This window comes from Saccoglossus kowalevskii, chromosome 2 (assembly GCF_978046115.1).
Source record: "Saccoglossus kowalevskii chromosome 2, keSacKowa6.1, whole genome shotgun sequence".
NCBI lineage: Eukaryota > Metazoa > Hemichordata > Enteropneusta > Harrimaniidae > Saccoglossus > Saccoglossus kowalevskii.
In genome coordinates, this window is record NC_140642.1 from 42,265,074 (window position 1) to 42,289,740 (window position 24,667).

Here is a 24,667-nt window from a genome sequence, read left to right on the forward strand (position 1 = left end):
ATATCCCCCGATGCTCTTCGAATTTTTTTAATTTTATTTCAAGGCGAGAAATGGATAATTGAAGTTCCATCGATTTCAAGGCGACTGTTTCACCCCGACAACTCTACGCTGTGTTGTAGTTTCACGAGGTAAAACAAAAATATAGATATAATAAATAATACATGTTTAATTATTTGGTTTTACAGCCCGCAAATTACGGGACATGATCCCATGAATTACGATAAATAAATGCTGATTGTGTTGAATAATGGACGTCGGGATTTTTCCAAATATTTACGAACATACTGTCACAAAAAATGTATGCAAAATTGACAAATACACAAAGAGATATTAGGTTTTATTTTAGCCTATTTTCTTTCACTCAGTCCATGCGTGGGACTTCTATTTAGCTTCATGAAGTGAAGCCAAAGCTTCCGCGAGAACTGTACTGTATGCAACAAGTTTCATCAAAAATTAATGCATGGTTAGACAGACAGACAGACAGACAGACAGACACTAACTGCAAAGACTCCCTTTTTGTGCTTCGCACACGGGAGTCAAAAACACTGGAGACAGCATACTGGTATACATACCTTGTAGTATGGTGATAATTTCATAGCAGCTACACTGTTTATATGTTCTTTGACTTTAGTAAACAAATCATCCCATCCACGTATCAATCTACATTTATTCTGATAGTTTATAAGTTCAAGTTCATAACTCTGCCAAGCTTCACGTACCTATGTAGTAGAAATAGTAACATGAACTTGTTGTCAGCAATATACATGCAGCATTACTGTAATTAGGTATAGTTTTACTCACCATTTTCATAAATTCTTCCAAAGCCATTTCACCTTGTGCAATGTTAATGATATCTCTAATAATAGGTTCATTTCGATGTAAATCAATATCCCAAATCTGGCCTAATGTTAAGTCAGACAACACCCAATTCACACGCAATTTCTTCATTAACTGTTTCCAATGTCTTTCTTTCAAAGCATCTGATTTCAGCTCAACTATCAGCACATTGACCTGCAGACAACAATATTAGTCTGTAGTTATGAACAAGTCTTTAAGACAACTTTTCAAAGTAAACCTGACTCATAAACACTGATAGATAATGCTACAAACATTTCTGTTCAGTTGATGTTCAGAATAATTACTCAGTACACACCTAATATCATACTAAATACACTCATGTATACAGACATTTATAATAATTACTGTAATCCGTTCATTTTTTTTCCTTTGCATACTTAAACCTGACACCTTTTCTTTCAATTCACCTGCCCATGGAGTTCAGTAAACGTCATTCAAACAGCTGACCAATACTGACCAATAGCGCGACAGCAGCGTATCTCAAAACACGCAAGCAACAAGTTGCTTGTCGCTAGTAAATATTGTCTTTCAATACTTAATATGCACATCTTGCCATAAATATACTGTGATTAAGTGTTGTTAGTCATTTTATCATTTGGAGAGTCAAAAAAAAAAGAATAGGGTGAATTACCCACAAAGTCTGAACCAATGCAAGGTAATCAAGTATGCAAATTAGACACCACCATCTTTGGATAACTACATAAATACGTACCTTAGCATAACCCTTGAGTACTCTGTTGACAAACTCAAATGAAGCATACTGACGTAACCGAGCTGGGAATGATTTGAGTTGAGTTGCCAGTGTATCAAGACTTTGACGCAACTGAAAAAAAAGATAATACAGAAAGTTTGAATAAAGCTTGGCTTTGGCTGACCAATGATTTTCTTGTAAAGGCTGTAAATTTTGTTTCTTTTGAAGGCATCAGTGATTGTGAGTGAAAGAATATTACCTTTCTTGGTGCAACAGTAAGCCAAGGTGTATCTTTAAGACCGTCAATTTGTTCCCATATTGCAGCCAATTCAGACCAAACACCTTTCAAATCTTGTAATTCTTCTAATGCTACAAGCATTCTGTCTTCACTGGGGCTAATAGTACCTGTAGTAAAAATGTCAATCACACACTGAATACATGATAAGATAGGAAACCTAGAGATTATTTATGACATAATATGGGACAAGGATTTCAACCTTGTCTTTACCAGAAAAAAAGTCAGTGGAAAAGATTCAATTGATAAATTTGAAATTATCTGATTGTAAAGTTTATATGATTATAAATGAAAATCATGAATAAACTGGTCATCATCCCCAATTTGAATAACTAAGAAATGAGGACCAAGAACTGAATTCAATCATTCATGTGTATTACAGCAATTCCAGGCACTGATTTGACGCTGAAGTCGTGCTAGATGTTGATACAGTACTCATTCCGCCTAACCTCCCGCTTTTATCGCTTTTTTTCCCAACCGCTTATCGCTTAATTTCCGACCGCTCGCTGCTTTCCGACCGGAAACCGACCGCTTTTTTTCCGCTCGCTCGCGTTCGCTTTTGTTCGCTCGCTCGCTCCTGCTATGGTTGGCTTCAGAAACATCGTCCGCTTGCCAACCGACCGCTGGAGTAACAATGATCGTACATTGTATGTTTTTATTCGTAATAAATTTAGGTTTTAATCACGATTCAAAACACAACGCCTATTGTTTCTCTGTTTTGGAACAAAGACGCCTTCAAATCACTTGACACATTGTAACGTTTGCTAAGCAAGTCGAACTGTGACCTGTATTTACCTATTTACGTCCCTGTGTGTGTAGCTATATAACTGGTCAATCGCAATATGTATTGAGTACTAGTATTTGTGTGTTGTGTTTGAGTTTCTGTGTGTGATTTTGACTAAATTTATTCCGAACGGCGCTCAAAATAATTTGACACTTTGTTATTTGTGAACGCAACTCACACTATGACCCTTACTCAATTTGCATAAGTAATACGAATGCTGTAGTTCAGAAAATCTATTGGTTAACTTTTGCTCGTGTCTGGGTGCGCAAAACAAAACTGCACATATAATTATCGCATAGCTGAATTTCTACAAATCAATTGGACTTAACCTACTAGTATAATGACTGTGACGATTAATCGCATATCTGAGTACAGTCACGATTCAAGACAAATAAAAGGCACAAATATAGATAATATAGCAAATTATTTTTTTCTGTAATATTCGTGTGTAATGAGTAATTATGATAAAAAATTATGGGTACATATCGAATAGATTTCGTTATGAATTATTTCTAATATCAATTTCTAAATTATTTTGTCAAAATCAGGGTTTTTTTCCAGGTTTTTTCACGCAAAACGAAAAAATTTCATGTCGGGAACGAGAAGTTTTTTTTTTATTAGGCCACACTGATTTAATTTTATGGATGACATCCTCTGAAGACCCCAAAACTAATGCGAGAGGGCGAAAAAAAAAAAATTCGGCCCCCAAAAAAAAATGCTGCTAAAACCACAGGACTACGAAGCTATTATTACGAATTTAACCACAGTGTATCAAAAAAACAACAAGTCTTTATTTGTAGGAGGCACATGCTGATGTACACATTTCGTACTGTATTACTGTCACAGGTATCATCACCTTTGATTTTGAAAAGACAATAGGGTAAGGCAGATGTTAGCTTTGCCAAAGGCATATACATCAACTCAATAATAAAGAAAAACTTACTGTGTTGTATTGAAAAAAAAAAAAATTAAAAATGAACAATAAGTTTGTCAACAGCAACCTGGAAATTAACTTCTTTGACATTCAAACTACAGCTTTTAGATAGACTAAGTGTAGACACAAATGCTCAAGAACTACTTCAACTCGGTAACAAATTATAAGAGGCTCGATATTGGAAAAAAACACCAACAGAGAGTCAACAAAAATTTGGATGCAGAAAATTATGTACATGAATCTTGATGAAAATGCGTCATATGTTCAAAATATTACTGAATGTGTGTGCAAGCAAATTATCCGAATCAGAAAATGAAAAAAAAATAAGAAGGTACCTACCATTCGCAAAGGACGCCGGGAACCAGCGAAGTTTTGAGGTAATCCAAAACGAGTTTTACAACAAGTCGGCGCTTTGCGACAATATGAGTCGGCAAGTTCCGGACAGAAAACCGATCTGTGGAGACTCGTTGTAGGAGATTTTTTTTTTTTTTTTTTTTTTTTTTTTTTTTTTTTTTTTGAGAATAGGCGAAAACTAATGCGCGCGCGGATGTCATCCATAAAATTAAATCGGTGTAGCCTTATTTATTGGGAACGGAAAGTCTTTATTGTAGTGCTTCGCCTCGGTTGACAAGGAGCTCTTCGGGTCGCTAAAACTGTATGTCCACCTCTGTTGGGGTGAACATTTGTATATTATACTGAATAAATCTTAGAACAGAAATGGTGGCACTCAATCATGGCAATCTTCCAGGTCATCGTTAGAAAGATTTTCGGAGGCAAATGTAATCTTGAAGGATTGCAGGAAATTGACCCTTACCGATTCATATTTATGAATTAATCGGGATTCAGGTACCATAGTGTTTGTAACAGAAAAAAAAAAAAACGCTTTCACGTGGGATTTTTCATGCAAACATTGTGAATGGTTCCCCGACACTGATTCCTTGTTAACTTTCAATTTTTCTAAGATGCGGCAAACCCTGCTCATGACCGGAGACATCGTCGAGATGCAGGTGCGATTCCTCTTAGCAACGTGTTCTATTTATTTCCAAAGCATTTGGTCGGCGTCTTTGATTGCGTTTATTTTGTTCTTTTATTCACGTAATCTATCACTGGCAGCGTTTGTTTTGTCGCCTCTCACAACTTAATGTCCAAACTGACTTTGTTTTGGCTGTATGTGAACTACGTACAGCTCATGAAAGTATTTTGCCCAGAGTTCGCAAAAAAACTGAATACCCTGCAAAATTTAAATCCTTTATTTTATAACGAGACATTGGGCGCAAAAATAAAAACCATAATTGTAATTCAACAAGTTTATGTAACGTGTTAGTCTGCTTGCCAGCCGCCTAGTTAAATCAAAGAAAGCTTAGAAAGAACTCCCATGTGCTGAGAGTATTGGAGACACATTAAATATAATTTGAAATTACTTAGCTGAAAACTAATTATGCAAATCAGAAAATTAACATGAACAGATTTGATTGTAAAACTAATGAGGTCTGCGCAATGTAACAAAAACTCTATGTACCAAGTTTAATTGAAATGTGATTAGGACCAAAAAATTATGAATTATTATGCTAATTGGGGAAATAATATGAACAGAGTTTTACCCCAAACTAATTAGGTTTGTACATTGTCCTAGAGCATCTTTGTACTAAGTTTCATTAAAATGGAAGTTAGTACTTTAGATATCAGTGTGAAAGCTTAAAATTGGTTAATTATGCAAATTGGGTAATTAATATGTACAGATTTTAACCCACAAATATCCAGGTCTGTCCATTGTCCTACAGAATCCATGTATAAACATTCATTGATGTGTGATGATTACCGATAGTACCCGAGATATCAGTGTGAAAGTTGGAAATTGGTTAATTATGCAAATTAGGTGATTAATATGCACAGATATTTACCAAAAACTAATTGGGTCTCTGCATAATTTTAGATTCATTGAAATGTGATGATTAGTACTTTAGATATCAGTAGAAAAGCTGAAAATTAATTATGCAAATTAGGTAATTAATATGCACAATTATTTACCCTGAAACTATTCAGGTCTCTGCATAGTCCTAAAGGATCTATGTACCAAGTTTCATTGAAATGCAATGATTAGTACTTGAGATACGCGTGGAAAAGCTGAAAATTAACTAATTATGCAAATTAGGTGATTAATATGCACAAATATTTATCCGAAACAATCTCTGCATAGTCCATGAGTATGTAAGTACCAAGTTTCATTGAAATGTAATGCTCACTACTTATATCAAAAGCTGAAAATTAGTTAATTATGCAAATTAGGTAATTATATGTACTGATATTACCATAAAAACTATCAGGTCTGTGCAGTGTCATATGACATCCATGTACCAAGTTTCATTGAAATGTGATGATTAGTACTTGAGATATCAGTGGAAAAACCGAAAATTGATTAATCATTATGCAAATTAGGTAATTAGTATCCACAGATTATTACCAAAAACTAATCAAAACCTAGCATTAGTTCAGAAAATCTATGTACCCAGTTTCATCAAAATCCAATGAGTGGTTGTTTAGATATCAGTGGAACAGTCATGGAACCACTAAACAATAGCTAATTATCATGCAAATTAGGTAATTAATATGCACGGATTTTTACCAAAAACTAATCAAATCTGCGCACATGTTCAGAGCATCTATGTACCAAGTTTCATCAAAATCCAATGAGTGGTTCTTTAGATATCAGTGGAACAGTCATCGAACAGCTAAAAATTAGCTAATTATCATGCAAATTAGGTAATCAACGAGCATGGATTTTTACCAAAACCTAATCAAATCTGCGCATTGGCCCAGAGCATCTATGCACCAAGTTTCATAAAAAAACCAATGTATGGTTCTTGAGATAGCAGTGGAACAGTCGGACACACATACACACACACACACACACACACACACACACACACACACACACACACACACACACACATACATACATACATACAGACACACTAACTGCAAAGACTCCCATTTTGTGCTTCGCACATGGGAGTAAAAAACGCGATCTCCATTGATGTCTGCTTCGACAACTTTGGACAAGTAAGATGGGCGCTGGTCGACATTACATTTGCAAGTATTGTATTTGTTTGACAAATTGTACACTACGGTCATTCTATAACAATCGATCAGTCGTTTTTTTCACAGTCTTACTATTCCTGCAGATATTCTTCAATTGTTATAGGTGCCACGGATTTTAACATAACTACAACTTGACCCGAGTTAAACCCAAACCATGCGTGCATGACAACCGTCACCTTACACACGGTTACTCAACAAATACCGTACTCTACAGTGGACATTTTTCGCTCTCCACCAAAAATAGAATGGTTTTATTTCATATTAGTTGTGTCTGTGTCAGTGTCGTATTTGATTTCACATGTTTGGTTCGATCTTGTTTATGGTGGACATTATTGCTACGCGCATGTATTATTACCAATTTTATATGGCCGTGTGATCCACCGTATTTTTTCAACGGTCGTTCTATAAATTTCTGATTGTATTTATTCTTATTTTAACATCATAAAAACAAAAATGATACACTTGTACATGAAACAGAAGGTAATGAACTGTAAATGCGGGCGGTTGCGCTGTCAGGCGAGCGAGCGAGCGATTGCGCGAGCGGATACTTCCGGATTTGCGCGGTCGAAAAAAAAGCGGAAATTGCGCGGTCGAATTGAACAAAGCGAGCGAAAAAAAAGCGATAGAAATCCGGAAGCGGGCGGGAGGTAGGGCGAAATGAGTACTGTAACTTACTACAATAGGCTACACACTTTGTTTTCAAATTCACATAAGTTGTAACTAGAATTGTAAACACCGGCTGCAAATCAGAGGAATGATTGACAGATACTTTAGTGTCAAATCAGTGCCTGGAATTGCTGTAATGAAATATGGTATCTATGCACAGTACATTCGTATTCCATTCTGTTTGTCATGGTAACAAAGTGAAACATAAGGTTTTTAACAAAATCAATTCGTTATTTGGCAAAAAAGGTACTTTTTATGTCATTAATACTGCACAAGTTCATGGTAGTCAAATAATCGGCAATCTCATTGCCAAACTGTGTTACAGTATTTTACTAAAGTTCAGGTCCATATATTCGATACAAGCAATGTTTGAAAGATGATTAATCTTGTACAAGGGATGGCATTGCTAACCTGGTTCCTGTAATTCAAGTGCTTCTTTAGCTTTACACACATTATCTCTGTCTTCTTTTAATCTTGCAAACTTTCCTTCTAATATCGTTAATGCTTTCAGCGCTGTATCAGGTTTTGTGTCGCCCTGAAAACATGAGAAATCAAAATATCAGCATACAACAGAGAAACTAGAACAGAAATAGCTTATATTCTCAACCCCGTTTCATCATTACCCACTCAACCTTAAGAAATTGCTGAAATGTCATGAATCTTACCTGCACTGGTTTTCCTTTCTCCCATTCAAGCAATAGATCAGAAGTTCTACATTCAACTGTCTCATCTTCTGATACAATCTTCATTTGCAAACTAGCCACCTAAAGACAATTACATAAAACAAGTTATTACACAAGACTACAAGCCTTTTTTTTTTAGAACAGTACAAGAGTTTGATTTTGACCAGTGATGTACATCAGCAAACCTTACTTGATAAACTAACAACAGAATATGACAATGAATTTCTAAGTTCTTGATATATACCTGTTGTTGAATAGCACCGTCTTTTCTCTTCATAATTTCATTAAAAGCTCCCCATTCACCATCCAAGTTATCTACATACAACCATGATGTTGGGAATTGGAAACGTTGCTTTTCTAGTAACCTCTGACCATGCTTGTACATCTTAAAAATACAAAAAGTAATTTATTATGATATAATCCAGCATAGCTTTGTTCTGTTGTACTGTATGTACAACACTAGTTTCCCTAAGGCACACTTATTTTTTTTTAAATCAATCACTGACACTTACTTCAACTTGACGTTCCCAGGATTTGACTTTTCTCTTCAAGCCTTGTACATAGGTGATAAAAGTCACTGCATCCGATGTACTCGCTGTGTCTATCGATTGGCTTTCTAAATCAGAACGAGACTGACAAAAAGAAGAGCATATTCAATCTGTGTAAACTTATGAAAATTACCATGATATGGCTTGCTAAGTTTTTTTATAAGTAAACAAGCAGCTTATCGGCTGAGATAGCTCCGCTGTTAGCAATGCACATTTCAATTAAAGAACTGAAGACATCATTAGAAAATGAACAATATGAATAGTATCAAAGCAATCAGACTTACAGTTTTTAACAAGAAGTCGAAAATATCACTTTTTACCAAAAATTACAAAAATATTCACCAAAATAAATAGAGAATTGAAGATATCATCACAAAACAAACAAATCTGAGAGAGGTCCACATGTAGTACCTATATATGTAGTATCAAAGCAATTGGAACTATTGGTTTTTAACAAGAAGTCGAAAATATCACTTTTTACCAAAAATGACAAAAATATTCACCAAAATTAGAGAATTGAAGATATCAACATGAAACAAGTCATTGTCAATGACACGTCCCCGTTCCGTTCATATTTGAGTGACATATACATTCAAAGCAGATCATGACCGAAATGCACCTGCATATGTACAACACATTGTACTAAATCTGAACAAAATCCATGCATGCATGACTGAGATCCGGTTCTGGAATTGTGAAAATACGTGATTTTAATGCATTTTCGGCCTTAAAATGGCCATCATTCCGCTATTGCTAAGCGGATCATGAAACAAATGCACATATCTATTTGTGACATGATGCACCATGTGTGTGTGAAGTTTGAACTTGATCAATCCAGACATGTCTTGGATACGGATCCAGAACTGAATTCTTTAAGAAAATGGCCGCCAGTCGGCCATTTCGAACTTGATCCGGAAAAAAAAATGACGTGCATCAAGGTCCTATTATGTTTAATGTAAGTACCGAATTTGAACAAAATCCGTCCATGCATAACTGAGATCCGGGTTCGGAATGGTGAAAATGTGCGATTTCAATGCATTTTCGGCCTTAAAGCGGCCGCCATTTGGCTATCGTTAATGGGATCATGAAACAAATGCACATACATATTTGTGACATGATGTACCTTGTGTGTGTGAAGTTTGAACTTGATCAATCCAGACATGTCTCGGATACGAATCCAGAACTGAATTCTTTAAAACAAAATGGCCGCCAGTCGGCCATTTCGAACTTGATCTGAAAAAAAAAATGACGTGCATCAAGGTCCTATTATGTTTAATGTATGTACCAAATTTGAATGAAATCCGTCCATGCATAACTGAGATCTGGGTCCGGAATGGTGAAAATGTGCGATTTCAATGCATTTTCGGCCTTAAAGCGGCCGCCATTTGGCTATCGTTAATGGGATCATGAAACAAATGCACATACATATTTGTGACATGATGTACCTTGTGTGTGTGAAGTTTGAACTTGATCAATCCAGACATGTCTCGGATACGAATCCAGAACTGAATTCTTTAAAACAAAATGGCCGCCAGTCGGCCATTTCGAACTTGATCTGAAAAAAAAAATGACGTGCATCAAGGTCCTATTATGTTTAATGTATGTACCAAATTTGAATGAAATCCGTCCATGCATAACTGAGATCTGGGTCCGGAATGGTGAAAATGTGCGATTTCAATGCATTTTCGGCCTTAAAGCGGCCGCCATTTGGCTATCGTTAATGGGATCATGAAACAAATGCACATACATATTTGTGACATGATGTACCTTGTGTGTGTGAAGTTTGAACTTGATCAATCCAGACATGTCTCTGATACGGATCCAGAACTGAATTCTTTAAAACAAAATGGCCGCCAGTCGGCCACTTCGAACTTGATCCGAAAAAAAAAATGACGTGCATCAAGGTCCTATTATGTTTAATGTATGTACCAAATTTGAACGAAATCCGTCCATGCATAACTGAGATCCGGGTCCGGAATGGTGAAAATGTGCCATTTTGATGCATTTTCGGCCTTAAAATGGCCGCTATTCGGCTATCGTTAATCGGATCATGAAAAAAATGCATGTGCATATGTCCCATATAATGTGTGATGTATGAGTGAAGTTTGAACATAATCGGTCCATGCATGTTCGAGATACAGGTGATCACGGACGCACGGACGCACGGACGCACGGACGCACACAGGGCAAAACATAAGTCCCCGTTTTCGGACTCCGTCCGAACGGGGACTAATGAACAAACCTAAGAGAGGTCTACCCAAGGTACATATACACCAAGTATCAAAGCATTCAGGCTTGTAGTTTTCAAGAAGAAGTTGAAAAAGTAAAACATTGACACGGACGACGACGGACAATCACTCATATGATAAGCTCCGCTCGACAAAGTCGACAGCGGAGCTAAAAAGTCAATTTATGCTATCACCTGATACAGTGAAGGGTGAAAACAGGAAGGCACTTTACGAGCATAGATGATATTGAGCTTATGAGCCAATCACTATCAAATATTTGAATTTTTTTTGATAAATGTGTACAGTACTGTTTTTAGAGAACTGGATTACAACTTTCAATTATACAAGCCACATTGGAATGCTACAATCAGACAAACACAAGAATAACTGACAATGACATGTCACACACTGGAATCTATCAAATCTATGGATACCTTCGATATTCCTGAATGGAATGAAGTCATTTCATTCCCAAGATTAGTACCAAATTTACTAAGGATTTCCTTATGCCAGGAGTCGTACTTCAAATTGACCTTTGACTGTACTTTAGCATAATCAACAATGATTGGACCAAATTCTTTTCTCGTCTCAGAGGTATCAAAAGTTGTACGAGCTTGTCTATAAAAAAAAAAAAAAATACTGTAATACTACAATAATACACATTTCTGGAAGTCATTACAGTCCACATGTAAATACACAATCCACAGCTACAAAATAGTCTAGTTGAGAAAATATTAAAACACATCATAGACAAGCTTGAAAGTGAAGTCACGATGGAACATAAATAGTCAAATAATGTGAAGATACATACCGTATTTCCATCAATAGTTGCATCCAGTTGTTGAGATCTTCACCTAGTCTTCCATATATATTATGTGGTTGCATATCCCATAATGACTGATATTGTAACCATACCTAGAGTAAAACAGTAACAACCAAATTCACAATCACAAGTTGAAGTTATATTTCTTTGTAGATATTACAAGATAAATAACCACCCGATCTACTGATTCATGAATACCCACATTATAACCACCCGATCTACTGATTCATGAATACCCACATTATAACCACCCGATCTACTGATTCATGAATACCCACATTATAACCACCCGATCTACTGATTCATGAATACCCACATTATAACCACCCGATCTACTGATTCATGAATACCCACATTATAACCACCCGATCTACTGATTCATGAATACCCACATTATAACCACCCGATCTACTGATTCATGAATACCCACATTATAACACACCTCAACCCAACTTCTGCCAAAGTGTGGCCACACATAGTACATAATTTTATAATTACATAGAATTGAGAAAAAACATTTTTCTGACTATTCCCAGGGGCCTGCTTTTTAAGGTCACAAACTGCTTTTTAAGGTCACAAACTGCTTTTTAAGGTCACAAACTGCTTTTTAAGGTCACAAACTGCTATGGTATCTATAGTATTTTGTATACATAGTTCTTACCTTGATGTATTCGTTGACCTTATTAATGGTTTCATCTATTGCTATGTAAGCATTGTCAAGAGCATCAGGACCATCAGGTAGTTGAGTTAACAAACTACGATACGTAACCTCAGTCTCCGATTCATGGTGATCCAAACCAACCTAGAAAAACACAATTCATGTTATTTATGTATGATTGTAGTTTACGTAGACAATTCATGTTATTTATGATTGCAGTCTAAGTAGACAATTCATGTTATTAATGATTGCAGTCTAAGTAGACAATTCATGTTATTTATGTATGATTGCAGTCTAAGTATACAATTCATGTTATTTATGTATGATTGCAGTCTAAGTAGACAATTCATGTTATTTATGTATGATTGCAGTCTAAGTAGACAATTCATGTTATTTATGTACCACTGCTTTCCATTTGTGACATCTCTTAACAAATTGTCTTACCTGGTATCTTTGACTCTGAATACGTTTCTGATTGCAAATAATAGCTTCCCATGCAAATAACTGCTGCATTAATTGGTATCTTGTCTCTTCTATTGGTGGATTCAGATACATGACTTGGTTTGTGATGCGCAATTCATGAATCAAACCCTGCAAAATCAAAAGTCATTAATTAATCATGTGTCAAGAGGATGATGCAGGACAGGGTCCGGACAAACGGATGTACAGTCAAACCTCGATTATCCGAACACAGTGGGCGGTGACGTATTTGTTCAGTTAATTGATCGTTCGGATAAACGATCCGAACGTAAAATTAACATAAAATGAAGGACAATAGAGTGTACATTGATTTCATGTTTTATTGATACATGTACATTACATTTAATTAATAAACGTGTATTACAATTCTACATTGTAAATATTAATAAAAAATCGTTGTTAAGGAAAATTTTTGTTAATTATTACGTTAGTAAAATAAATAAATAAATAAATAATACGTGTCCACGAAGAAAATGTGAGAGTCGACTTTTGTTTCAGTTTCAATATTGTTTCAGTTTCAGTCTGTGCAAAATGTTCGTAAATGTTACCCAAAGAAATGATCCAGGCGCTGTTGTTTCACTTTCTGTTTTTTTGATTTTGCGAATGAAAGCATTTGTCGTAACTGCATCAGTTTCACTGCATCAATGTCCTCTTGACCTTCGTACTAGTCAATAAAAAGTTGCATTCCGTCGATTGCCTCGGTCACTGGAACTGCTGGTGTTGGTGCGTTGGGCGGCATGTTTTCTTTTTCGTTGTTGTCACTTTCAATGTCGTCTTTTTGATTTTCGGCTACAATCTTTACAATCTCGTCCTTAGTGAAAGTCTCTGACCCAATGTCGTTGTCACAGTTGATCCATCAAGTTCGTTCTCGGCAATGACTCCTAATCCTAGATCAACACAGGCCTCGTTGATTTCAACGGTTATCTCCTCACTTTCGTTGATACTCACGCCTTGCTCATTGCCATGGTCGCCGACATGAAGTCCATTGTACCAACACCCCGCCACAGTCGATGGTTTGATACGATTCCATGAATCGGCGATCATGAACAATGCGTCCTTAAGGTAGAGATGCAGTTTATTTGTGAATTTCAATCCAAAATAGTTTTTTTCGTTTTTTATATAAATTTTTATCTAAAGAACATTCTGTGAAAATTTGACCAATGAATTCTTATTGGAACACCGTTAAAAATGCTGTTTATTTTCTGGTTAAAAATAAAAAACACTCACACGTGGCAATGTTTATGTCCAATTGCCTAATTTGCATGAGTAACCAAATAACAGGACCTTTGATTGACAATATGCAAATCGAGATTGTACGGGTCATAGTTCATTCAATTCACGCGCATGTGCAATTATTCTCAAATCAGTTCTCGCTTGCTAGCAAACCAAACATATTTCCTCAGTGTTTTTTCCTAATTTTTATCATTACATTATGCGTGGTGTGAAAAGAAAGAGAGGTAGAAAGAAGATTCAGATGATTTCTATGTCCGAAGAGGCAAAAGCTACACTGAAGGCATCAGCTCACCGAACGAAAAACAAAATTGATGTGAGCGTCCAAACATGACTTGCCCTGAAGGCATGAATCCGAGTTTCTGATTGACTGAGAGATTTTATTTTTAAATAATTGTTCTTAAAAAATAAACTGAGCATGTGAAGAATAATTTAACATTGTTTACAGTGATAACTGCTCATTCTCGAAACGAAGCTTACCCATTCACGCTAGTCACAATAAACATCATACTCTTGAATAGGTGTCAATGACTACGGTAAAACTTAGAAAATGACGTCAAAATACACCTTAAAAGTCCCATTTTATTTTTTTCTAAATCCCATCCCGAATTTACGGCAGAATCTGGTCCCTCAAATAAGGGACACGTGAGCTTTGATTCTAACCGGATATATTGCACTGGGTCGGGGAGATACAAACTTTTGTGTATCTTTTGTCCAATGGATACCTCTACTACGATCATTCGCAAGTTTTGCTAGGTGGTGCGAGATAGCTTTGTTTGCAACCGGACGAACTCTGTTTAATTCAATGAAGCAAACAACTGACAATGCTAAAATAAATTGCAGAGGTACGCTAAAATTAATTGAAAACAACCAAATAATTTCAATGAAAAATAAATCACAGAGAGAGGTAACTTGATACATTACGGTAACAACTCTTTTGACGCGCTGACCGCTTCTCCGCGTGTGATGTTTTGTTTTCCATGTCATATTACTTACTGATTGATGATTTTGTTTTGATTTGAGTTTTTTAGCCTGCAACTCGGCCACGACCTTTTTTCCTTTTTTCCGTGAAAAATGGGGAAGTTTACGTCAATTTGACGGACATTCCATTTTTTAAACTAACGAAGCACAATGTTTAGCACTCCTATTTTTTTCATTTGCTGATTTCTATTCATTCTCGAAAATGCACCTTAATTTTGCACTCTTAAAACATGTCAGATTTCCAACACTAATTATTTAAAACCGGTCGAAATTTTAAAACTTTTACGTTAGGAGCTGGAGCTCTCTTCTTGCAGGCGACCGTCGTCGGTAGTACAACAGCATGTTTTGTACGTACATCCGTGCGCTGATTGTCTGCGACTGTCTTAGAAAATCCCTGAATAAGGCGTTGCCAAAATCGGAAAAATAAAAAAATGCCTCCTTAAAAAACGAACATAATTCAAATATTTCTTTTAACAAATATGTTGCAGTGGGAAAAATGGGATTGGAAACGAACAAAACTTCTGTGCCTCGCGTTTCGATTCTAGGATTACGCGATTATTCATTATTGTGCGTTCGCTTCCTGGAGTTGGTTCTCAATATACTACATAAAAATCATCAAGGATAAATAATTTAATATCCCACTTTGTACTCTTCACGGTAAACCATAGGCTCTGAAATACTCGTAGATTTTTTATTGAAAATACATCGAAGAGAAGCCATGATGTTTTGATCGTGATAAAAGGTCACCTTCCTAGGACCGCCCCCTGTTTAATAATTCATGAGATGACCACATATTTACTGGGCATTGCCACGTGTTTTTACCGACCCCATCAAAACACTGGTATGAATGACGTGTTTCTGATTTATATATTCAAGAGCAGTTGTTCTGGTCCAACGATTTTACATAAAATGTCTATGTCTATACGTTAACTTTCAATTTCAATAGTCTAGAAAGTATGACAAAGTATGACAAAGCAGTAATTCCCTGTTTAACGCGCAAATATGCAAATTGGCCTTTTTCTCGTCTTCTATTTTTGGTGAATTCTTGGGTTTTAAATTAAAATAGCTGATAGACGCTTTGGCCATTTGCCTCGAAATTTTCACACATTATTGACAAGGTGTTCCCCCTTCAAAATGCATCCGGACAGTTTATTACGGCGAGTGGAACAAAAATAACAAGTCCGCAATTAACATGGATATATAAATTATGCAAAAATAGAAAAGAGTGAACTTTGAGGTCATGCTGTGCGACTTTGAAAGTCGTTAGAGAGATGAGTGGACGCATTTGAATTAGTAGTATACCAAGGTATCCAGTGATGTAATTTTACCCACAAACGGACTTGAAGTTTTTAAGCTAATTTTTTTTAAACCACTTTTGTCCAAAAAAGCATATTTTTGACCCCAAATCAAAAACGCATTCTGGATATTTAAAATAAAGACAAGTTTTACAAAGTTTGTATAATAAGCTTTCAGAAAATATATAACATGTTGGATATATAATACCATCTTCATTGTCTAATTACTCAATTAAAAAGCAAGCCAAATAAACTGCATCTCTACCTTAACCGTAAATGTTTTGACGATTTTTTTCAAATTCTTGTCTTCATTGTCTTCATCGACGACGGCACGTAGCATGTTTCGGCGGTAATATTTTTTCATAATTGCGATGATTCCTTGATAAAGCAGTTGTAGCTTTGAAGTTGTATTTGGCGGTAAAAAAGAACACTTGATGTTACCATCCGGTGATTCTAATTGGCTGCCCTTCAAACTGTGAACCGGCGTTGTCAACTAGCAGTAGCGCGTGCTGTGGGAGTCCCATCCTGGCTAAGTGTGATCGCACCGCCGGTACAAATTCGTTCAGAAACCACGATGAAAATAAATCACAAGTCATCCAAGCCTTATTTTGTGATTTATATTTCACTGGAAATGAATTCTTGTCACAGTTTTTGAAACATCGTGGATTAGCATAACGCCCGATGCAAACAAGTGGCAATTTGTGAGTCCCGGTAGCATTGACGCATGGTTTAATTGTGATGCGGTTTTTTTGAACTTTGTGGCCGTCTGCCTGTTTTTCTTCATGTGCTGCTAATGTTTTGTCTGGCAAAGCACGCCAAAACAAACCACTCTCATCGGCGTTGTACAATTGTTCGAGTTCATAATTTCCTTCTTGTATTATGACCTGCAGTTTCTTACGATATTCTTCGACAACACCGTCATCTACGGACATCGTTTCACCTTGGACACTGAGTTGTCTAATGCCATGCCGATCTTTGAATCGTTGCAACCATCCACTTGATACGGTGTGATCTAACGAGGGTAGCATTTCATCGGCATGGATTTGCTCGTGCAAACTTGCAGCTTTTTCTTGTAGCATCGGACCAGAGATCGGAATTCCCTTCTCACGTTGTTGTGAAAACCACAAAAACACAGCTTGGTCGAGTTGTTCGTCTCTTGCCGGTTTCATAGACTTTCTTTTTAGAGCACTCGCTGTATCACTGTGGCTTATAAATTTCTCGATCATTGGCCGTGCTTTTTTAATGTCCTAAAAAGTTGTTCGTCCGATATTGTATTCTTGTGCCAGCTTTGCTGCTTTCTCTCCTTTATCTAGTCGTTGTAGAATCTCCTTCTGCTCGATGGTTAGTGGTGTACGTTTTCTCTTCATAGATGATATGGTAAAATAGCGTAGAATAGCGTAGGTTTAAGCGTAGATCGTACTCGTGACAAAGTCGTTGAGTGAATGATGATATTCCAGAAAATGTTCTCGTTTTAAATCATTGTGTACGTCAATCATTTTTACCTGTGAATTATTTTATTCACGCTGAGCAAAGGAACCGACTGATCAAATGACTGTCCGACACGGACGTGCTAAATATGCGATGATCGAGCGTGTGTCGGTAACACCACTTTCATCATGGTAAACAAAAGACGTAACTTAGCAAGTCCGTCAAAACAAAGAGGTGACAAGAACCCCATTCTTCAACTCTTTTGTTAACAACAATGGAGATAAAAAATGCAGTCTTGTTCCGTAAATAAATTTCAAATGGGACTTTGGAAACATGTTCGGATAATCCGTAATTTGGATAATCGGTGTTCGGATAATCGAGGTTTGACTGTAATGTGATTTGATAGTCACCATGACAAGACCTGATAAAAAACATGAAGTAACTTATTGTAGTTATAAGCTCTGCCACATTATAGGGTAAGAGACAACCATAGTTGTAATGAAGCACTTCAAATTAAACCCTTTAAGTGTTCACGGCATTATTGTCTTGTTAATTTATTCTTGTTCCCTTCATGGCCATCATTTTTGTCACCTTTCATTAAAAGGCAAAATGCTATACAGATTTTTTGATGGGAATAGGTACGGCAATCAAAGGGCTTAAAGTTCCTCCAGTGGCTCCTGCAAAATATTATTATCTCAAGTGTTTGCATGTAATGATAAAATACATATATTTACAGTTATCTGTGGTTCACCACCAGGTTTATGAGCTGTAGGAGCATCTGTGTCCATAGTATCATCTGTATCATCTCGTTCACCTTTCAAACATTTAGTCCATGCTCTGAGACCAGCTTGTAAACGACCTGCTAATCGCTTCTCAACCTGCAAAACAAACATAGTAACTAAAATACATTCTACACAACATAATATTTATAAACCAGTCATGTAGATTAGCTTCAATAACAGATCTAGGTAAGTGTCACTAACTTTGCCAGGGTAGTGTTAATGTTAGCATCACCAAGTGTAAGTGTCACTAACTTTGCCAGGGTAGTGTTAACGTTAGCATCACCAAGTGTAAGTGTCACTAACTTTGCCAGGGTAGTGTTAACGTTAGCATCACCAAGTGTAAGTGTCACTAACTTTGCCAGGGTAGTGTTAACGTTAGCATCACCAAGTGTAAGTGTCACTAACTTTGCCAGGGTAGTGTTAACGTTAGCATCACCAAGTGTAAGTGTCACTAACTTTGCCAGGGTAGTGTTAACGTTAGCATCACCAAGTGTAAGTGTCACTAACATTGCCAGGGTAGTGTTAACGTTAGCATCACCAAGTGTAAGTGTCACTAACTTTGCCAGGGTAGTGTTAATGTTAGCATCACCAAGTGTAAGTGTCACTAACTTTGCCAGGGTAGTGTTAACGTTAGCATCACCAAGTGTAAGTGTCACTAACTTTGCCAGGGTAGTGTTAACTACATCAGTTAAGCATCACCAACTGTACCAGCAATATTTTAAACCAATATGCAGAATGGATTTAATAACAGAACAAACTGCAACCAGAGATAGCAATAAGAATACATTGTAATAACTTTACCTCTGAATCAAGTCTTGCCACCCATTGTGGTAGGTTAGAATAAGAGTGTAAATTAAGATCATCAACATCTTTCTGTATACGTCCCAAGATTTCGGCAAATATATTAACATTAAAAGCACATGTCTCCAGACTACGCACTTCAGTATCTATCTTCTCCTCAATCAGTAATAGATCATCCACCTGCAATAACAATGCATACATGTTGTCATAGAAACACTTCACACCAATTGATGTATTCCAAACTAACTAGAGTTGTGTATATCGTATATGGGATGTAACTAACACTAACATTGTTATAATGAACTTTTTGGAAGACGTACAATTAGTTTGTTATAGTAAAGTGTTCACTATAATGAAGCACATATCACGCGCGTTTTGATACGAGACATGCAATGTGTTCATTATATCAGAAAATTTATTATGACGTTAAAGTTCGTATATAAAGTTACATAACATGAAATGATTTGGCTCCTACAATTTCAGGTTCAGGACTATTTTGCTTCTGTCTGTATGCACTTCAAATACAGTATACAAATAGAATCTGTATTAATGAATAGACTTTACAAAAGTTTTTTTTTTTAGCATGACCTTTTTTAGCTTAACATACCTTTTCTTGAAAATTGAAGACTGCTTCTGCTAATTTCTGTACATATGGATCTAACTTGTAAGACTCCCAAACCAAGCCAATACCCTGCATTTCAAAACGTAACAATAAGAGTCAAAGTAAGCATGGATCTAACTTGTAAGACTCCCAAACCAAGCCAATACCCTGCATTTCAAAACGTAACAATAAGTAACTTGTAAGACTCCCAAACCAAGCCAATACCCTGCATTTCAAAACATAACAATAAGAGTCAAAGTAAGCATGGATCTAACTTGTAAGACTCCCAAACCAAGCCAATACCCTGCATTTCAAAACGTAACAATAAGTAACTTGTAAGACTCCCAAACCAAGCCAATACCCTGCATTTCAAAAAGTAACAATAAATAACTTGTAAGACTCCCAAACCAAGCCAATACCCTGCATTTCAAAACGTAACAATAAGTAACTTGTAAGACTCCCAAACCAAGCCAATACCCTGCATTTCAAAACGTAACAATAAGAGTCAAAGTAAGCATGGATCTAACTTGTAAGACTCCCAAACCAAGCCAATACCCTGCATTTCAAAACGTAACAATAAGAATCAAAGTAAGCATGGATCTAACTTGTAAGACTCCCAAACCAAGCCAATACCCTGCATTTCAAAACGTAACAATAAGAGTCAAAGTAAGCATGGATCTAACTTGTAAGACTCCCAAACCAAGCCAATACCCTGCATTTCAAAACGTAACAATAAGAGTCAAAGTAAGCATGGATCTAACTTGTAAGACTCCCAAACCAAGCCAATACCCTGCATTTCAAAACGTAACAATAAGAGTCAAAGTAAGCATGGATCTAACTTGTAAGACTCCCAAACCAAGCCAATACCCTGCATTTCAAAACATAACAATAAGAGTCAAAGTAAGCCTCATGTCAACACATTTATGAAGTTGAGTTTATCTCGTTGCATACCAGCATTTATGAGCAGACACCGGGACATATACATATAGTCATTTTATAAGTTAGGAGTACCGTATTTGTCTTTAGTTCAATTAGGAGCCAGTGCCGTGAAAACATCGTATTTTACACCCCAATTAAGTTAAAACAAAATACTGTACGAGGAGAACTCCAAAAAACTACACTGTTTGAGATGTATAAGAAAATATTAAATCAATCACTATGAATTATCAACACTAAATGAGTCAATCTGACAAAGAAATGAATCAAATCGAACAGTCTGAGATGAATCAAAGGTCTATCTACATATCAAATATCTAAGCAATTGGACTAGTCATTTTTAATAAAAAATAAAAGATAGCATTATTTTCCCCAAAATATTCACTAAAATTAGAGAACTCATCACAAAATGAACAAATCTGGGAGACAACCACCAATGGTACATTTGTAGAGAGTATGAAAACCCATACAGGTGTTTTTTTTTTGTGAATGCGAAGTCGGTGACAAACAGGCAATCAGTAAAACATTGTCTACAGTGGCTGCAGAGATAAAAGCTTACCTCTGCTATGAGTGCTTGTACATCTTTTCTCAATCCAGCAACTAATAGAGATATACTTGGTCTATCTTCAACCTGAAATGCACCACATGTATGCATGGTGGAATTGGCTATCATTCGCACAAAAACTAATTCTTCTTGTGATATTAACACTTGTTCATTATGTAAACTGTTTACACAAATACATATGCTTATGTCAAATATAGTAATGACTCAAGAAAATAAAAATATGATAGATGTCTTACCTTTTCACATGTACGCTCATATGTACGTACACTTTCGATTAATGATATTGCAAACGGGTACATCTGATTGGCCTGATGAGCTTTGTTGACAATCGCTAATGGTACGCGAAAACCAAGCCATTTCAAATTCCGAACCTAATTAAAATAAAAAATTAGTTTACATTATACAGATAAAATTATACAGTTTTTACAGTAATCATCTCATCCCCCTTAATCACCAAATAAATCAAATTCTTTCCTGAAGCAATCTACATACAAGCAAATTGCAAAAGTTTGGACCAAGCATTTTTTGAGAAGTTTTGTGATGCAAAAACGAAACTTGTATATTCATTCAAAAAATATTTATATAAAATATTTTTCCAAGATGAAAATCAGAGCAAACCAGAACAAAAATACAAAATACATATTAACTAAATATAAATTACATTGACAGTGATAATGTTAATGACGATACCTCTTTAGCCAGTGTAATAATCTCTGGTAAAAAATTCACCCTCAGTTTCAAAATATTTCCACCTCTGCCACCACGAGCACGCTGACTTTCAATAGCAAATATTCTACCAGAAATTCCCAAGTGCTTTTGTTGAACCTATGAAACAAACATATCAACAAATGAATACCCCCGGTAGTCAACCAACAGTACGGTACACGTGCAAATACACGCACGGTACGGTACACGTGCAAATACACGCACGGTACGGTACACGTGCAAATACACGCACGGTACGGTACACGTGCAAATACACGCACGGTACGGTACACGTGCAAATACACGCACGATACGGTACACGTGCAAATACACTCACGATACGGTACACGTGCAAATACACTCACGATACGGTACACGTGCAAATACACGCACGATACGGTACACGTGCAAATACACGCACGGTACGGTACACGTGCAAATACACGCACGGTACGGTACACGTGCAAATACACGCACGGTACGGTACACGTGCAAATACACGCACGGTACGGTACACGTGCAAATACACGCACGGTACGGTACACGTGCAAATACACGCACGGTACGGTACACGTGCAAATACACGCACGGTACGGTACACGTGCAAATACACGCACGGTGCGGTACATGGGCCAATACACTCAATACAAATAATTATTGAATTACTTACTTTTCGTGACCACTCATCAAATAATTCTTGAGTGTTCAATTTGGCTCGGAAACTATCCCCATCTGCTTTTAATTTCTGGCCTTCTACATGATTTTCCCATCCTTTACCAAGCACATCTTCAACACGGTGCATATAGGCAGTCAGTTGTCGCTCAATCTAATTGAACAGAAGACATGAACGTTACAGTTCCTGTTTGAAGAAGTATTCACAAAATTAAATAATTGATTTAAATTTAAAAATAATAATTTAAGAAGTATTTTAACAATTTTACGTATTTCAAAAAAAGAAATAAACTCAGCACAGTATTGTCAATGTGCAGTTGTTCTTCAATTGCTTTGAGAGGTGATTATTCGTGAAATCATGACAAAGACCCACTTAGAATACTCAGATATGGAAATAAATTTTAGAGCCAGTCCAACACAAATTATATTCTTCATCAACATGCAAAGTTTAATTATTATCAGCTGCTGAATTGCTGAGAATGTAAATGTAAATGCAGGCAGACTAAAACCGTCATCCAATGATCAAATTGTGAACCAGCAGCTGAATAATACACGACTGGCGACAACAAACTTACCTGTCTTGCCCAGATAATAGAGCCTGAAACAGGTGGTAGATCCCGTACACAATAATACACGACTGGCGACAACAAACTTACCTGTCTTGCCCAGATAATAGAGCCTGAAACAGGTGGTAGATCCCGTACACAATAATACACGACCGGCGACAACAAACTTACCTGTCTTGCCCAGATAATAGAGCCTGAAACAGGTGGTAGATCCCGTACACAATAATACACGACCGGCGACAACAAACTTACCTGTCTTGCCCAGATAATAGAGCCTGAAACAGGTGGTAGATCCCGTACACGGCTCATTTTACAAGCTTTACTCTGAGGGTATTGCACCTTGAAAAAAAATCACAAGTTTTGATAAGTGATAGATTTGGTGGGACAATAATTGATCGCATGATACTCTAAATATAGATTTGTGTGGCAAGTTATTGACAAAAATGAAATTCCAGGATTTTAGGACCATCATATCAAAGTGGTTTTAAACCAATCAATGTACTTGTGTGTATATACTCTTACTCTTGGCAACACATCTGCACAAAATTGGCCAAAGAATAGTTGAGAATACCTGTCAGTCTGATAGGTATGGCAAGACTGACCATGTAGTATTTAACTATTTCACGATATTAAATGTGCATGTAATACCACATCTATATACATTTCTGAATAAGTAACTACAAGTATTACCAACAAACTAGGAAGACAACTTACCTTGAATTTATCATGAAGCGATTCAATATCATCTTTGACTCGCTGTATCAACTGTGTTTGATATTCTCGAATGGCACCTCGAATATGGGGTCGAACAAACAAAGCATTGAATCGAGAGAAAATGCGGAACATCTCATTTGCATTTTTAGCTGTTCCAAGTTGATCACGTAAACGAGCAGTGATTCTGGTTTCAACACGGTCAATACGCTCATCATATCTACAATAATAAAGTAAAGAATCAAAACAAGTAACTTTTACTGTTATATACAGCAAATTTTATAAATATTCTTTTATTATGTCACGGCACACAGAAATAGAACATGTATTAAACCATACAAGTTTCCTTGTCCTGTAATTACACAGTAATAGACACTGTTATGTCAATTACCTTTTAGTTGCAGCTTCCCAGGACTCGGTACCTTCTTTAGATACGTCCAATCCATCAACTTCTTTGGCATTCTCGTATGCTAGATTTACTTCCTACAAAGCAAGACTATATATTAGTATTTACAAAGCTATATATGTAGTGTTCATAATTTATATGTACTGTATACAAAGACTAATAAATTTACAAGCACATGCATTTTCATTATTTGCAATGTAATTGTACATGAAAAATATCAATTGCCATGTTTTCACTGTAA

At 36.4% G+C, this 24,667-nt stretch overlaps 1 protein-coding gene across 4 annotated transcripts in view; it reads right to left on the minus strand.

Moving 5' to 3' along the window:
* The window catches only part of LOC100379078 (cytoplasmic dynein 1 heavy chain 1-like), a 127,227-nt gene that overhangs the window by 75,542 nt on the left and 27,018 nt on the right, over nucleotides 1-24,667 (minus strand). For all 4 annotated transcript variants that reach the window (XM_085495740.1, XM_085495730.1, XM_085495735.1 and 1 more), the window contains exons 9-30: nucleotides 24,412-24,503; nucleotides 24,024-24,240; nucleotides 23,562-23,648; nucleotides 22,742-22,897; nucleotides 22,057-22,191; nucleotides 21,603-21,737; nucleotides 21,361-21,432; nucleotides 19,872-19,955; nucleotides 19,265-19,444; nucleotides 18,416-18,559; nucleotides 12,712-12,858; nucleotides 12,271-12,411; nucleotides 11,598-11,701; nucleotides 11,221-11,404; nucleotides 8,523-8,642; nucleotides 8,255-8,395; nucleotides 7,993-8,091; nucleotides 7,739-7,862; nucleotides 1,809-1,954; nucleotides 1,571-1,681; nucleotides 802-1,011; nucleotides 573-719 (exon numbers count right to left, since the gene is read on the minus strand). In XM_085495740.1, the coding sequence (XP_085351866.1) occupies nucleotides 573-719; nucleotides 802-1,011; nucleotides 1,571-1,681; nucleotides 1,809-1,954; nucleotides 7,739-7,862; nucleotides 7,993-8,091; nucleotides 8,255-8,395; nucleotides 8,523-8,642; nucleotides 11,221-11,404; nucleotides 11,598-11,701; nucleotides 12,271-12,411; nucleotides 12,712-12,858; nucleotides 18,416-18,559; nucleotides 19,265-19,444; nucleotides 19,872-19,955; nucleotides 21,361-21,432; nucleotides 21,603-21,737; nucleotides 22,057-22,191; nucleotides 22,742-22,897; nucleotides 23,562-23,648; nucleotides 24,024-24,240; nucleotides 24,412-24,503 (2,976 nt within the window). The remainder of the gene's footprint in view (nucleotides 1-572; nucleotides 720-801; nucleotides 1,012-1,570; nucleotides 1,682-1,808; nucleotides 1,955-7,738; nucleotides 7,863-7,992; nucleotides 8,092-8,254; nucleotides 8,396-8,522; nucleotides 8,643-11,220; nucleotides 11,405-11,597; nucleotides 11,702-12,270; nucleotides 12,412-12,711; nucleotides 12,859-18,415; nucleotides 18,560-19,264; nucleotides 19,445-19,871; nucleotides 19,956-21,360; nucleotides 21,433-21,602; nucleotides 21,738-22,056; nucleotides 22,192-22,741; nucleotides 22,898-23,561; nucleotides 23,649-24,023; nucleotides 24,241-24,411; nucleotides 24,504-24,667) is intronic.